General features: G+C 53.2%; 4 protein-coding genes across 4 annotated transcripts, besides 8 other annotated features; all 4 read left to right on the top strand.

Moving 5' to 3' along the window:
- Positions 1-63: 63 nt before the first annotated feature.
- Positions 64-951, top strand: Tco025E_00713 (uncharacterized protein; the record flags this gene model as incomplete). Its single annotated transcript, XM_029367653.1, has 1 exon — positions 64-951. The coding sequence occupies one exon, from the start codon at positions 64-66 to the stop codon at positions 949-951; it is 888 nt and encodes a 295-aa protein (XP_029232235.1).
- Positions 952-1008: 57 nt separating this feature from the next.
- Positions 1009-1028: a microsatellite.
- A 236-nt stretch (positions 1029-1264) lies between these two features.
- Positions 1265-1291: a microsatellite.
- A 20-nt stretch (positions 1292-1311) lies between these two features.
- Positions 1312-1329: a microsatellite.
- Positions 1330-1864: 535 nt separating this feature from the next.
- On the top strand, positions 1865-8236 carry Tco025E_00712 (uncharacterized protein; the record flags this gene model as incomplete). The annotated part of the gene is made up of 1 exon (XM_029367652.1): positions 1865-8236. One exon carries the CDS (start codon positions 1865-1867, stop codon positions 8234-8236), a length of 6372 nt encoding a protein of 2123 aa, XP_029232234.1.
- A 211-nt stretch (positions 8237-8447) lies between these two features.
- Positions 8448-8471: a microsatellite.
- A 562-nt stretch (positions 8472-9033) lies between these two features.
- On the top strand, positions 9034-10899 carry Tco025E_00711 (uncharacterized protein; the record flags this gene model as incomplete). Its single annotated transcript, XM_029367651.1, has 1 exon — positions 9034-10899. The coding sequence occupies one exon, from the start codon at positions 9034-9036 to the stop codon at positions 10897-10899; it is 1866 nt and encodes a 621-aa protein (XP_029232233.1).
- Positions 10900-11085: 186 nt separating this feature from the next.
- Positions 11086-11108: a microsatellite.
- A 566-nt stretch (positions 11109-11674) lies between these two features.
- Positions 11675-14224, top strand: Tco025E_00710 (uncharacterized protein; the record flags this gene model as incomplete). The annotated part of the gene is made up of 1 exon (XM_029367650.1): positions 11675-14224. The coding sequence occupies one exon, from the start codon at positions 11675-11677 to the stop codon at positions 14222-14224; it is 2550 nt and encodes an 849-aa protein (XP_029232232.1).
- A 194-nt stretch (positions 14225-14418) lies between these two features.
- Positions 14419-14437: a microsatellite.
- A 123-nt stretch (positions 14438-14560) lies between these two features.
- Positions 14561-14587: a microsatellite.
- Positions 14588-14951: 364 nt separating this feature from the next.
- Positions 14952-14982: a microsatellite.
- Between the last annotated feature and the right edge of the window lie 273 nt (positions 14983-15255).

Here is a 15255-nt window from a genome sequence, read left to right as displayed (position 1 = left end):
CTTGACTGTAGTCGCACCGAGTGGGGTTCGGCGCGTGTGTGTCTGACGCTCGTTGCTTTCGAGATGTCGCAGCAGCAGCGGCGGCCACCCCCGCAGGCGCCATGGGGCTCGGACGCCGCAGCGCGCCAACGTCCACAGCAGCCGCGGCAACCTGCGCTCTCCGTACGGCCCGTGAACGCCAGCGCGCGGCGTCCGCCAGCGTCCGCCAAGGTGGCTTCTCTATCGATTGGTCCCGCGCAATCCATTGCGCGGGCGACCAGAAAGAAATCTCCGTTTGAGTTGGCGTACGAGGAAGCACTGGCGCAGCTCGACCTGCTGGAGCAGAAGCTGGGGCAACTGGCTCTTGTCTCCCTCCAGTTGGAGCGCAATACACTGGAGTACTACTACACCAATACCATTTGCCTCGAAGACTACGACGGCGAGCAGGTGTCGCAGCAAAACAGTGGCTGGCATCATTATTATTTTACTAGTGCTGTCTCCAAGGCGAGGCGTGAGTGTCGGGAGCGGCGTGCATGTGAAGCGCGGCAACTGCAGGAGGAACGCCGCAGAGTGCAGCTGATTGAGGAGGAGGTGCACGACCACGTTATTAATGGCAGCCTCGCAGAACAACGCGATGCAGTGAGGCAGAGCGAGGATGAAAACGTCGCGCTACAGCAGCATCTCACACAGAAGCTGGCGGAGGCAGGGAACTGTAGCAAGCGTTTGCAAGAGAATGAAGAGCGGCAGCGAGCGTTGCAGCAGGAGCGCGTGGAGAGTGCGCGGAGGATTCAGCGCTTGGAAGAGGAAAAGCAGAACCAGATGGACAATGTAGACGCCACGCGCCTGGTGCTTTGCAAGAATCGCGAGGAACTAGAAGCGGCGCAGGCGGAGTTGGAGAAGAGAGAAAAAGTCGTGAGTGATCTAAGAGAAACGATTGCACGACTTTCACGGAAGCGGAGGCTGCGGGAATAAATACGAGAGGCGTTTGAGATTTCCGTGCACACAGAGGCAAGGACAGAGAGGCACCGGGGAAGAGGAGGAGGAGGAGGGCAACGACATGAGATTAATTCATAGTGTGATTTTTACTTTCTTGCCCGCAGGGTTCCATCCTCCTCCCTTTTTCTCTCGCTCTGTGTTGCTGGCCAAGCTCGGACTCTCTGTTCCTTTGATCGTTTACATACCGCTACGCGCGGGGTCCTTTTTTTCGCCACTAGCGGCGCCGTGTGATTTGTTGTTAGACGCACGAAGAAATGCCTAGATTCGTTTTATTGCGGTTTCTTCCTTTTATATATATATATATATGTACGTATATGCACGTCTCTCTCTCTCTCCGTGTGTGTGTGTGTGTGTTGGTCACGTACTTGACTACTGCAGCCTCGCTGTCTTCTTTTCTTCTGCTCTCCGCGTGTTGCGTTTGCCGCTACCACGCGCGTGCCGCCGTCACGGCACGACGCGTTGCACGCTTGATTCTCTTGGGGGGGGGGGGTGTGGCGGTGCTGAAAAGTAAAGCGGAAGGGAAGGAAATTCCGGGATAACTAAAAGAAGAACGGGCGCGTGCGTTGAGATCGCGAGAGCGAAAGAGTCTCTTGTGTGTGTAATTTGGTCCATCGTAAAGGGAGTAGAAAAGCGGGGAAGAAGACATAGGGGAGGAGGAAGGAGCAGAGAACCAAGTCTCCACGACGAGGCAGGCGAGACGAGGGTGAAGGACAGAAAAAAACAAAGAAAAACAACGACACAGAAGAAGCACAAAAACACACGTGCCCACCAACTGGGCGAATTTGGTTCGTCGTCCCACAAGAGCCTCAGCAGCACAACGGCGACAGGAGAAAGAAGGCGTGACAACGCGGAGGACTTCAAGGGGCAAAGAGGCGGAGTGAAGCGTTAAATGAGTGCGGGAACTCTTCTGCAACAAATCGGCTCTGCATGTCGTGACGGGCGTCTTGGTGCGACAGCCATTGCGGACATTAAGGCGTACTTGGCCTCCCCGTTTAAGCAGAGCGGCGGCAGCCAAGCAACATCCGCGAGTGCTGCGACTACTGCCGCGACGGCTCCGGGGCTGAATGGAGCTGCTGCAACGAGCGGTTTTGGAGGTTTTCCTGCCACCACACAACAACAAAAGCAGCAGCAGCAGCAGCCATTTGCGCTCCTAGGTTCTGTGGGTGATACTCCTGTGGGACAGGTCGGATCCTTGGAACTCGTTAACGAGCATGTGGGAAGGGCTCGTGTCTTGCTCAGCCTCCTTGTACTTTGCGGAGAGCCTGAGAAGCTGACCGGCGTCAACGAGACGTTGGCTTCTGTTGCCTCACTTGCAGCTAGCAACATTCTTCAATTTATCAGGGCAGAACTTTCCTCAACCTCCCTCCTCATGTCGGGCCACAGCTCAGTTTCCCCTGTCTTCTCCGCGCATGGAAAGTCAAATCCCATTTTACTCACAGCCCAGTGTCTACTGCTGCTTACACGCCATTTCCAGATGCAGGAATCATTTGTTAGGGAACTGTGCGGAATCTTGGAGCTTCTCATGGAAGAGGTGCGTCGGCACATGCACGCAGCAGTGCTAAGCATGGACTCCTTCCGCCAGCACCCTTCTACGGCGGGTATTTCTGCCGTGTCATGGCTTTTAACAGCATCTCTTGTGAATAGTATGGCGGTGTGGAAACAGCTTCGTGGCAACGCTGGGCAAGCCAAGGAAAACACTTTGCTGCATTCCAACCTCGCCACAGAGGTGGAGGAGTGGGTAAGGAAGCTACGGTCCAAGGTTGAGCATTCGCAGATGTCGGGATCCTTGTCATTTTCCGCCGCTGGACACCGTAAGGGAGGGCAACCAAAGCTGCCTGTCCCGCTTGAGGCGAGGGTAAAAGACAGTGGTAGGCAGCGCTTTAGCTGGGTGTCGATCCTGGAAGGATATCTCAGTATAATTTTGCTGGGGGTGGGTGTATTCCTCTGTGGCAAGGGCGATGAGCGTGGTCTGGATAGGGCGGTGGAGGCGTTTCTCGGTGATCGCTGCCAATCCCCATTCTCGGAGAACCGCGGCAAGGTCATGAAGTACTTTGTACAACTGGCCCCGCTACCGAGTTTGCTGGTGGTTCCGGCTGAAAATATCTACATCATTCCATACGAAATTATTGCTTACACGTTTGATGAAATGCTTCTAGCAATAAAACACGTGGCCGATAATGATGTACGCTCTTGTGTTAGATACCTGGAGTCCTTGCAGGCAGGCACTGATGCGCCTCAGTGCGAGGAGTTTGGAACCGTTAACACGCCTTTTTCAACCGCGGCAGGCGGTGGTGGATTGCAGCAGTACAGTGTAGAGAAGATGGTACAGGATCAACGCGAGCCATTCTTCTCGGAGATGGCGCACATCCTTCAGGCTCTCACGGCGTGTCTGGAAAACCTTCCCTCCGATGTGTTGAACCCCGACATGGATGCTGATTGTGCCGTGACATTTTTTATATTTAAAAACTGTGTGACGCACATGCGTTCTGTTTTTCAGACACAACGACCAAATGTAATTTGGGAGTCGTATACTCTCAAGATCCTGACCAGTTTTCTTGATGTGTTGGCGATGATTGGGAGGAATCCGCAGTACACAGAGCGTGTTGTGGCCCTGTTCGGCGAAATGCAGGTGGAATGCACTGAGCTGCAGTGGTCCTCGCTTATCGGACAGGCACAAGAATGCACTGGCGTGAGTGGAGGAGTGTCATCGTTACTGTGGCTGGACGTGGGCGGCTCCATGTCGGCGATAAAGAAACCCACAGGGGCAACCGCCTCACGTCATCGTCAGTTCACACAGGAGTACCTCTTGGAAAAGCAGCAGAGATTTGTCGCCAGCGTGTTTACCTTGTTGTGCCAAATAGCAACGCACCCTCTGCTTCGGGATCAAGTGCGCTACGCTGTCACACTTGACACGGCTCTTAATTTTCTCTATGCCCCACGACTCTCACAGCCCGTGCTTGGGAAGGTGCTTTCGCTCATTGGCTCACTCATCACAAATCATGAGGAAGCCTCACGTGTGTGGAGTCTTCTAGAAGAAAATCATCTACTTCGTCCTGTTACGGAGGCTAGTGGTGGTGGTGGTGCTGCTGCTGCTGGTGGTGGTGGTGGTGGCCGTTGGAGGCAGAGCGATACCGGCGACGTGAAACGGCGGGCAAACGGCGGCGCGGATGACAACAACACCGCCGTCACCGTGGAAGCACGATCGCTACTGGGTCATTGCCAGTACGAATGCCACCATGGAACTTACAGTATAACCATTGGCTTTCTAGGTCTGATGATCGCTTTTTTCAAGTATCACACGCCTGGAATGGAGCACCTGCCAATTTATACGCTGGTGACACGTTTTATTGCTGAGGAAATTTTTCGAGGCGTCCTCCGTCGTTTTTTTGCGTCTGCGGACGAGCGATACACTGTGGCCGCATTAGCTGCAGCAACACTGACTCGCGCCTTGACGCTGCGTCTCGCCTTTACTGGGGACAAGAGCATGGTTCCCTTTACAGTTGTCATGGCCTGCGCAAAGGCGCCTGCGGATGTCTTGGGTGAAGCGTTGCAAATTATCTCTGAGGCCGCAACGGCGCCGAATGAACTGCTTAACTATCAACGCGCGGCGGTGCGTCAATGTCTTGCCTTGCTAAGGACCGCAATCACCGTAAAGGAGGAGCAAGGTCTAGATACCCTCTTCACCTTCGATGCCCGAACCGCAAGTAACACCGAGCTCGCCGCCCAATTACTTCCGCTGAGTGCTAGTGTTGACAGTCTCGTTGTCCGGAAGTCGCTTCAACTCCTTTTGTTGATTCCGCAGCCTACGGTGAGCCAGGCAACACGTCATTGGTTTGTTCGTCCAGACGCCCTGGAGGCCGTCATCACACCGTTTGTAACCGCACTGCGTCCGGATGCTGTCAGCAGTCCTATTATTCACGTCCCACCTGCACTTGCCGTGCTGGATCACGATGAGGTGCAGCTGCTGCTCCCCCATGCAGAGGTGGAGACTAAGTCGCTTATCTTAGATCTTCTTATTCAGCATGCGCTGGCTCCTCAGACCTCCATCACCTCTTGGCTCTGTGGCTATCCATTGTACGGCTCCACCGAAGAGCTGTTGACCGGTTACTGTCTTGAGCCTATCATAGCAGGAGCGAATAGTCGCGAGGTTGAGGAGAGGCATCCACATATTGCGATTAAATATGTGAAGCTAGTCTATCTTCTCCGTGCCAATCCGTCTCTCAGCACTCCCAGTCTTCAACGCCTGATGAAACGGCGTGGAAATGACAAGGTGTTTTATGTGCTACAAACACTGCGTCCGGATCAGTGTTCACCGCTCATATTAAACAAGTACGCCTTTGTTATGAAGCTGTTGGCGCTAGACATCTTTAGCATTGGAACAAAGACGCCTGAAGAGCTGCAGGTCTCTTTGTATTCGACGCCCAATTCCAGCTTGGTGGAACTTCTCTTCTTGCTGTTGCATGTCTCACCCCAGTTGGCGTCACGGAAGTCGGATGAATTTGCCTCACCCGGCGTCATTGACATCCATGAGAGAGGCATTGCGGTGGACTTTGCACAGTGGCCAACCTTCTGCTTAAAGTCTCTTCCACTGTTTCCAACGAACTGTGTGGCTCCTGGCGGGGCGGAGGGTTACATCTTTCGCGCCAACGATGACACCCCGCAGTACTCGATTCCGCGTATTTATGAGGCAGTTCAACGGGAGAGTCAGATGAGCAATAAACGCTCTCTCTCCACGAAGGAAATTCGGGAGCGGCTCAGCGTCTTTGTCCGCGCCAACGAATGTCTCGCCGCGTATGCCGGCGGTGTACAATTTATCGAGGGTTGGTGCGCCCTGGCGAACATATCGGTCACCGTACTGGACAAAATTCAACAAGAACGTATTCTGTACTTGGCGCACTGCCTCTTGGAGAGCGTTCAACTAACCTCCTCGCTGACGGTTGCGGCCCAGGAGCAAATTGTGTATCAGCTCAGCCAGACCCTCTCAACCCTCATGGCGCAACTCAAACGCCAGGCGGTACTCGCGAAGGAGGGGGCTCTTGTGCGTGTCCCGCAAAACGGCGCACAGGGGTCCATGGTGGCGAGTGGCCGAAACATTGGAAACGAAACCATCATGGATGGAGGCGTCGGTGTCTCGCGACGCACACGAAATGACAGGACGAGTATTCCACAACTTTCAGCAGTCTCGCAAACGGCACAGAGGAGCTTTACAGAGACCACCGACGGCTACTCACGTGCATCCAAGAGGGATGCTACTGGAACTCTTATTTTGAGCAAGCAAGACGTTACAGACATGTTTGGTCGTTCTTTGATAGACCCGGAGAGTTTGCAGTTGCTGAAAACGCTTCTACTAACAACTGTGCAGTGGGGGCCTAGGGTAGGTATGGCACGGCAGCATTTCTACAGTGCCGTTATGGCTTTCCTTGGAACCCCCGGTGCCTCCTTAGATGATATCGCGCTTCAACGCCACCACAGGGCACTATTTGATGTTCTTGTCCAGGATATAGCCAGCGCTTCTTCCGGTGGAAACAAGTTGGCGGCCTTGGCGCTGCTTGCTCAGCTGCTGCATTTCTCCCCACAGCTCTGTGAAATGCTGTGTATATCGTCCACAGGCGACGGTACGAGCCCACAATTGATGACGTGCATAACGAGTGCATTTCAGGCAATCGATGAATCGATTTCAGCCTTCTTTGCTCATGGCGGGACGGAAGTTGCCTCTATTTTGTGGCTTGCACAAACTGTCTTTGACCTTCTGATGATTATTTCCCAGCAGCACGCCGTTCAATTGATTCAAATTAATGCCCTATCACACTGCATCGCCATGAAGGTGTGGAATACAAGCGCCCGGGTTGTACTAGGACACACGAATAGCCATGCTGAGACCGATGCGTTTGGTTCGGAGAACGTTGAGGTGTACAGGGAGGTTATTAAAAGTGTCCTCTTGTTTACCACGCGTTGGTTTAATGTGATTTTGTCAGCATTGGATAACTCCGAGGCGGCGCTTGTGCCGGTTGCCGAATTTGTGCGCAGCAACCAACTTCTGTTTCAAAGTGTGTTGAGTTCCCCTTATCTGGACTACCACCGGCGGTATGTGGACTCGCTGACGCTGGGCCTATTTGTGGAAATCGGTGGAATGCTCTACCGTCTCTCCTGCTCGCCACTTGTGGATGAGTGTCGCGCGCTGGTGCACCTATTTGCGCTCACCGACCTTCTCGCCCTTCTCACGAAGAGTGAGTTTGTTGAAAGCCCCATCTTTGCCACTGACGCCGCCACACCACTTATGCCGGTGTCATCGCCACTCAGCGGCAGCCAGACAGGCTCGCTTCCCTCGCCAAGTCAACGCCAACAGATTTCCGTCGCGGTACAAAACATTTTACGGTTTTTGTTGCGAGCGGAAAACCTGGGTGCACTCTTTGCAGGGTGGGGAGAGAATGGATTTGCTGCGACGGATGCAGGTGGTACAGGTGGAGAGCAGCCGCCACCACGTCTTAGCGATGACGCGCGGAGCAAGACACTCATGGTAACCATAACGGAGCAGGTGGTGGCTACTATGGAGAACGCCTATTATAGTGGAGTGGTGCAGGCGGTGCATTTTGTACCGCACCTTGTCGCTCTGCATTCCCTCGTTCTCTTCTTGCATGCCTTTCTGCTATTGGATCGAGCAGCCCACGTAAGGGACGTGAGGAGCCAGTGGGGTCCTATTGTGCACGCTTTGGAAGAGGCGCAACGGGTTGTGAACCTATGGAAGGCCTTCCACTCAGATTACATCAAAGGCGTGAGGGTCAGTCGGGCGGGCGACGGACGGTGGAGTGTTGCCGCACCGTCTATCAGCAATCAGTCAACGCACCTAGCCATCTCCGCACCGCCGCAGGAGGATAGCCACACCACGAGCACTTACCATCAACAACTTCTGGACACCCCAACAAGAAGAAGTCTGAAGCAGGTGACAGATAGTGCAGTGGAGCGGAGCTTCACAAACCAGCTCTCTACGGTCACCCTTGCGGCTGTTGGTGGTGGGGCAGTGCAGCTCGGTACGACGGGAGATGCCAGCTGCCTGGCATCTGATGCAGTCACACTCCCCCCAGCTGCCGGTGATGTCTCTATTGGTGCGTTGGTGGAGCCCACGCGTCGCACTGAGGTGCTTCAGAGTGACGTGGCGTGGGGCGTGTATCCTGCGCGCGATGAGGTGCTGAACATGGAGTCGCTTCTGCGACAGGTGAAGGTGGCGATCTCCAACGCCCTGCGCGTGGCGTCACGCACATAGACGAGAGAGAGCAGGAAAAGAGGGAATAGAGGAAACGGTGGAGGAGGGGAGAGAGGGAGAGAAAAAAAAAGAGGGGGAAAGAACGAATAGATGGTGCGAGAAGAAGGATAATATATATTGAAATCAAAGAGAAGACGAACTAAAAAAAAAAAAAATTTTAAGGCGGGCCGACAGGTATAAAGCGGAGGAGGCGCTGAGAATGTGCGGAAAAAGAGAGAGAGAGAGAGATAGGGAGGTGTGAAGTCACACAGCGGTCACTAACTCAAATTTAAGCAGTCTTTCACGAATAATGATAATAATAGAAAAATCTGTATGAACCACAACAACAAAAAAAATCCTTCTTTTTTATTATTATTTACTACTAAGGGCCTTGTTGTATATATATAAAAAAAACATATCCTTCGGTTGTCGCTTCTCTTGTAGCTTATTTCCCTCTCTTCCTCTCTCTTGTAGGCGCGGCGTGATGGCCCCTGTGGAGGGTGAATCCTTTCCTCTTTTTCGTTGACACCTATTACCGCCATCGCTGCCATTATCATTCTATGCGAGTGGATTCCGTGTGGCCGCCAGGAAGTCGTTAGTATCTGGTTGCATCCACTGTTAATTCAAGCACGCTTGTTGTTTGCTTTTCTCATCCTCCGTTTTTGGGTGTGGGGCGGGGGTTCACGACGACCCCCCTGCAGTAGATTACGATAGGAGTTCGCATCTGCCCGGAAGCAGGGAGAGCCGTCAACGAGTGAGCTTGGCTGCTGTCCTTCTAGTGAATTTTCACACGCCATTTAAAAACAACAACAACAACAATGAACCCCGCCACGCAAGACACCATCGAAACGTTGCGGCAGCTTCAGAAGCTCTCGAGAGAACTCCAGCCGGTAAAGGCGGCTTTGGCGGCCCTTGTCAAACGTGAGCAGGCGAATCCAACCCCTTTAGCGGCGGCTGTATCGCTAGATAAGATAGCGTCACGTGTATTTAACGTGTCTCGAATGTACAGTGCCTTTTTTGACCGGGCCTCCTTTCTCTTGGAGCGCGAGCTGCCTCGTCTGCAGTGCATGACACCGCTTCTAGGGATGAAAGAGGAGGATGACAAGAGACCCACCTCCAACGCCGCGAATAAAAAGGATGATGTCGCACATGATGCTTTTCGTTACGTCTGCTCACCAACGATGCCACATATATTAAACAGGGCAAATTATCATATATTGCGTGGTGTGTTGCGGCTGCGCATGGAGATGGTTGACTACCTCATCGCCACCAAGCGCTACCAGCTGGCGTTTCACGTTGCAGACGTTTACGGACTACCGCTGTTTTGGTTTCCAACGCTCATTTCACTATTACTTCCCCCACTTCCACCTATTCAGGGCGGCAGTATCAGCGGCGCCAGCAACAACAACAGCAACAGCAACAATGTCAATAATAATTCATCGGAAAATCAGGGCAGAAGGTCAGAATCGTTGCCCACATCCGCCTTTGTCACACCAAGCCTGATACCTTCCCATCCAGAGGAGCAGGGGACGGCCTACGGCACAGTGGCGCCGGAGCACATTGCCATTCAGTGTATTGAAGCAAGGCATTCCGTCACAGAAGCCATCGAGTACTGTGAGGAACGACTGCTACCTGCCGTGGAGCGCATTGATAACAAGCGACGGCAAAAAGTTTTGATGATGTTGCATGATCTTCTGGTGGAACTCCATGCTACAAGGCTGCTACAAATTTTCCGAGATGGAACAACCGCCGACCACGTTGTTGTGCAATACATTGCAGCGCACCTTCTGCCACATGCATCACGAAGGCCAGCTTTTGTGCAGGCCATTATCAATGTTGCAACGCCACGGAATGAGCCCTACAACAGTCCAGGAACCAATGCGGAGAAACCTTCAACAAGCGACGCTGAAGAGCGTTGTGCGTCGTCGTCAAAGGCAAAGGCAGAAAGTTTGCTCTCACAGAAGAACGAAGAGTCGGCGCGTCTTGTGGTTTCTATGATGTCTGTAGAAGGCTACCACAAGCTTGCTGTGTCATTTCATAAAGTGGCAATTCTGCTGGGATCCCAACTCCTCTCCGTCAGTGAAGCCCTCGGAAGACTTCATGGTAAGGAGGTAGAGAGTGAGGAAGCGGTGCACGGCTGGACGCATCCGCTGCCGGATCTTGTGACGCGCCTGGTTGCCACCTCCATCTTTTTGAAAGACGAGTACTTTGATCGCATGGTACTGGAAAGACGTGCCGCCGTTTCCCCATTTAACCCGCCTATTCCGGAGACCCACCTAAACACTCAATCCGGGTCCGTCGCATTTGACCAATCAATGATGACTCTAGTGGAGGAGACGCTTAGTAGCACCCTCGTGTTGGGTTCACGCAATGAGGAACCCAGTACAGTGTCACTGACGGCAGGAGATCTTCTCGACGCAGAGGAACGCTGGAGCAACGACGTACTCTTCATCAAACGCCCCACGCGCTTCTACTGCTACTTGACAAAGGAGTGCCTTGACGGTGGGACAGGTGGAAACTACCCGGTTGCACTCCCGAACGGGACTGTTGTGTCTAAGCTTGCCGTGATGCAGTACTGTATGAAGAAAAGCAATGAGGGCAATCTTTCCCATAATATCGTGGTGTGTCCACGCACGAAGGAGGAGTTTTCATTTTCATCACTGAGACGCATATTTGTGACATGAGTGGAGTGGGAGTGGGTTGGGAGAACGGGGGGGAGAGAGAGAGAGTCAAAGCAAAAGCAAAAGGAAGTCAGGGTGAGGAACAGAGACAGTAAGAGAGGGAGAGCTGTGAGAATGTTTGCATTTCGCTCTGCTTGCTCTGTTAACCTCCACCCCATTGTTTGCCCGAGAGTGTGACTCCTCTAGTGCCACACACACACACGCACACACACCCCTCCCCATTGAGTTGACTTCCACCACCTCGTCCAGTATCCATCCGCCCCATTTGTTTGTTTTTTTTTCTTTTGCTTTTCTGCTTTGCTCTCACGGATCTCTCTTTCTATTCCCTCTTGGAGTGTGTCTCTCGCCGCAGCCAGTTGGACGCGATTTGGTTTATTATTGTCGCTTTTTCTCAGCGCGGGGAGCGGGTACACGTTCGCAAGCTCTGAGCACACACCCGGCGCCACATCGCGATTTTTTGTTCTTACCTCATCCCTTTCCTTTTTTTTAGTCCGCTTGTCTGCTGCGGCTCCTGTCGCTCTAATTGATCCCAAACTTTTTGGCGTCTCTGCCCATTTTTCATTTTTCTTCTTCTTTCCGCAACTGCGGTGGTTTCTGTCTGGGGGGCGGAGGATCCTGGGCGCTGGTGCACGCCTCACACGCTTGCCGGGTGTTAGAGACTTCCTCGGTGTGTCTTGGGGAGCTGGGTGGGGTGGGGCCGCAGCCGTTGCGAAGGGTGAAGGGAGAGAAGCGGGCGGGGTGTTGCCTCATCGTGGATGGCTGTTGGGGAAGGGAAACGATGACTGAGAACAACATGTACCGCGGCGGTTGCATGGTGTTGCTTCAGGCACTTCTTACGCAGGCCTGTCGCACTATTTTTGCATTTTGTGTTGCCGCCAACAACGGCGTCTCCAGCAATTTACGTCTGGCTGCCATGGCAAGTTCGTATGTGGTGGCCTCGGAGGCGGCATCGCTTATTGAAAACATGGGCAAACATGTGCTGCTGACGGCGGTGCACCTTCTTTGTTGTGGAAGTCAACCACATAGAGCCTGTCAGCATTCCCATGGAGAGTTCGCCGCCGCCGTTGGAGCTGTTCTACAAGAGGATTCCCTGCGTTCGAGTATTCTCGTCGAGTTGACGAAGTTCATTACGCTGAAATGGAAAGGGGACGGGGATGCAATTGGTCCCTTGCTTCGGCGTGCCTTGTCAGCTGGCCCCGTAGAGTGTCTCGCGACTCCCTCTGCTTCCGAGTCAACCAACGCTCCCTTGACGCTTCTACTGCAGGTGTTTCCCGAGTTAGCGAGGAGGGGGACCTCAGCCGATGTCACATGTGGCTGCCCCCATCAATGGTTCAGAGAGACTTTGCCGCTTGCTTTGTTGACTCTGTCGATGGAGCAACATGCCCGGACGTGGCGGCGAACGTCACTTCTACTCACGGCATTTGTACGCTGGCAGCAGCGTCATGGTATGTGCTTGCTGCGATGCCTGGCTGCCGACACCACGTCGCCCCCTAAAGAGAGTGCCACACAAGCCCCAAGCACGGTTGCTAGTGAACACGCAGAATGTCCCACGCCCCTGCAGGCGCGAGAGGCGGCATTGAAACAAACCCCAACACGTGGTCCTAGAAGCAAGAAAAATGCCAAGCTCAACAGGAGCACCAGCACCAGCACCAGCAGCCTTGCCTTGCCTCAGGCCTCTGCAAAAGTTTCCGAAGGAAAAAATACAATATCGCAGGCGGCAGTGCCACGCATCGAGGCTTCTGCAGACAAAGTGGAGTTTGATGCTGCGACAATCACTGATTTGCATGGCAGTGCCAAATTACTCAGATCTTTGCTGTTAGAATGTGACAAGTTGACTTCGTTGCGTCTTAAGCGCCTATCTTTTCACATCTGGCGCGATGTTCGCCTTGTGGAGCGTCGTGGCCTCAAACGCATTATTGCCCAATTTATGTGGCGAGACAAACAATTCTGTTGGATGCAGTGGAGGCATAGAATGGAGCGTCGTCGCCTCGCCATAAGGCAAAAATGTGCCGCAGGGCAGTGTCGCAGCCTCATTGAAACAAAAACCGAACGCCTCCGGCAACAGGCCTGGACGTGCTGGAGGACATCCTTCTTGGTGAGACGGTTTCGCACGCATACATGTGGACGTCGTTTATTTGCTGCTTGGCGTCGTTCTTGCATCTATGTTATTCACGCGCGGGGAAAAGTTATGCCGCTGATTGCAGAGCGTGCCCTTGCAGCGCGGTGTCTGGAGCGCTGGCGCGAACTGCACCGCGGCCATGTGGCAGATCGTATGCTATTGCGGCGCTCTTTTCTGCGCATTACAAGTCATCTTAGAAGTCGATTGGAGGGTCTGCAGCTCGGTGAGATTGCCAAGGCGCATGCAAAACGATATCTGCAACAATATTGCCTGAAGACATGGTGCAAAATGTATCGACTTCTTATTTTGTGTTCGCAATTTACCCAAGCATGGGGGCGCCGCCTCCTTTACCATGCCTTATTAAAGTGGCGTATTCGATGGGTACGAAGCTCAGGCGGAAGTGATCGCATGCGAACGTTTCTTGCGATGAGACAGCAGCGCCTCATTGTGTACACGTTTACCGATTGGAAGCGTAGGACACACCTGAGGCGGCTTCACCATCTGCTGCTTTCCCACCGGTCGCAAAGGGTGTGTCACGTAATGTGGGACCGATGGGTTCAACGCGTAATGCTTCGTCAAAGAATAGGGCGAGATCGTGCTGCTTTGGCGGTATTCATGTATCAGCGTTTTCTAGTATTTGGTACATGGCGCCTGTGGCGATGGCGTTGGGCGCGACGTGAGGAGAATCGCTGCGCCATGGAAGAGACCGCCTTGATGATGCATGCAAAAAGCATACATGAAAAGCAGCTGCTGGCGTCGGCGTGGTATACGTGGAAGGGGAAGACCCACTTGACGCGGCAGCGACACCCTGTTGGAGTTGTTTTCCCTTTTACATCGAACACCTATCTTGGTGTCAATCGTAGCTTTCCTCGAGCTACCGCGTCGACGGCCAGTTCTCCATCTCGCCGTGCAGGGGTTTCACTGGGTCTTTCCGTCTCCTTTGCGGAACGGCGACTCAGCCCTCCGCGAAGGGACCCCTTAGCCTCACTGCGGGCGGAACGAGCCTTGTTGCGGGGTATTGACTCCCCGCGGTGGCAGTTGCTGGCCCACTCGCGCCTGTTTGAAGCCGGCCGCAGCAAAGGCAGTAGCCGGACTTGCCCGGAGCCCTCGAGACAAAGTAGAGAAGAAGCGACGACTATCATTATGATGCCATCGGACGTCGAGGACGACAACTCTCCGTCCGCCGACAACAGCCACATATTGCCGTAAGGAATGGAGGCGCCACTGCAAGAGAACCTGGCCGGCTTGCATACCAGCAACAGCTATAAAACAAAGCAAAGCAAAACTTGTACGCGGAGGGGCGGGTGCGTTTTCCATTTCTTAGACAACGCTAAAACCTGCATTTTTGCGCAATGAAGTAATGTAAGGAAAGGGGGGGGGAGAGAGGAGGTCCAACGTCTCCGTTTTTCTTTTTTTTTTTTTACCCCGCACTTCCTCTGCAATCGGTTTCTATTCACTTTGTGTATTCCTTTCTTTGGTGTCCCGTTTGTCTCGCTTCTTTCCTGGCTCTGCGGCTAGTATGGCACTCCACGGCTTCTCTGCCCATGTTGCGTTGTTGTTGTTGTTTTTTTTATGCGGGTGGGTTTACCTCTGCTTGTACTGAAACTATGGCGAGCGGATGCGCGTCTTTCTGTGTCTTCTTCTCTTGTTGTGTTTAATCCCTATTCGGTTTTGTGTAACGCTGCACCTCTCCGCGGGCGCAGAACTTTGGCCTCCTTAATAATGTTATTGTTATTTAGACTGCTTCCCTTCTCGTGCTCCGCCACCGATTTGTTTGCGTGTTTGTGTAGGTGCCGTAGGCGTTGCAGGAAAGGTAGCAGCTTCATACAAAACCCCCGTCCTACCCACATTAGCAAGCAGCGGTATCCGCGCGGGACTGTGACACCCACCTACGAGGCTCTGTGTCACTTTTTCCCCAGCCGTACCCGCTCGCTCGCATACACACACACACACACGCACACACACACGAAAAGGAGGGCCCCATTGGGCCTGGGAAGAAAGGCGGGGGTGCAGCTGGGCGTTGCCTCGGTTAGAGAAAGCGGGAATCTAAAGGGGTGTTGGAGAAGAAAATATATATACATACAAAACAAAAAGTTTCTTTTTCTTTTGTATTTTACTCTGCGCATCCGCTTTAATCCAGCTCAAAGAAGTGCTTCTCTCACACAGTATCAATAGTTCTGCATACACACGCGTATATAGATAGAGCGTCTGGGGAAGGGAAATCAAATCACTCTCGTCTC

This window comes from Trypanosoma conorhini (assembly GCF_003719485.1).
Source record: "Trypanosoma conorhini strain 025E chromosome Unknown Tco_14.4_contig_00018, whole genome shotgun sequence".
Taxonomy (NCBI): domain Eukaryota; phylum Euglenozoa; class Kinetoplastea; order Trypanosomatida; family Trypanosomatidae; genus Trypanosoma; species Trypanosoma conorhini.
This window is presented reverse-complemented; position numbering and strand designations above follow the sequence as displayed.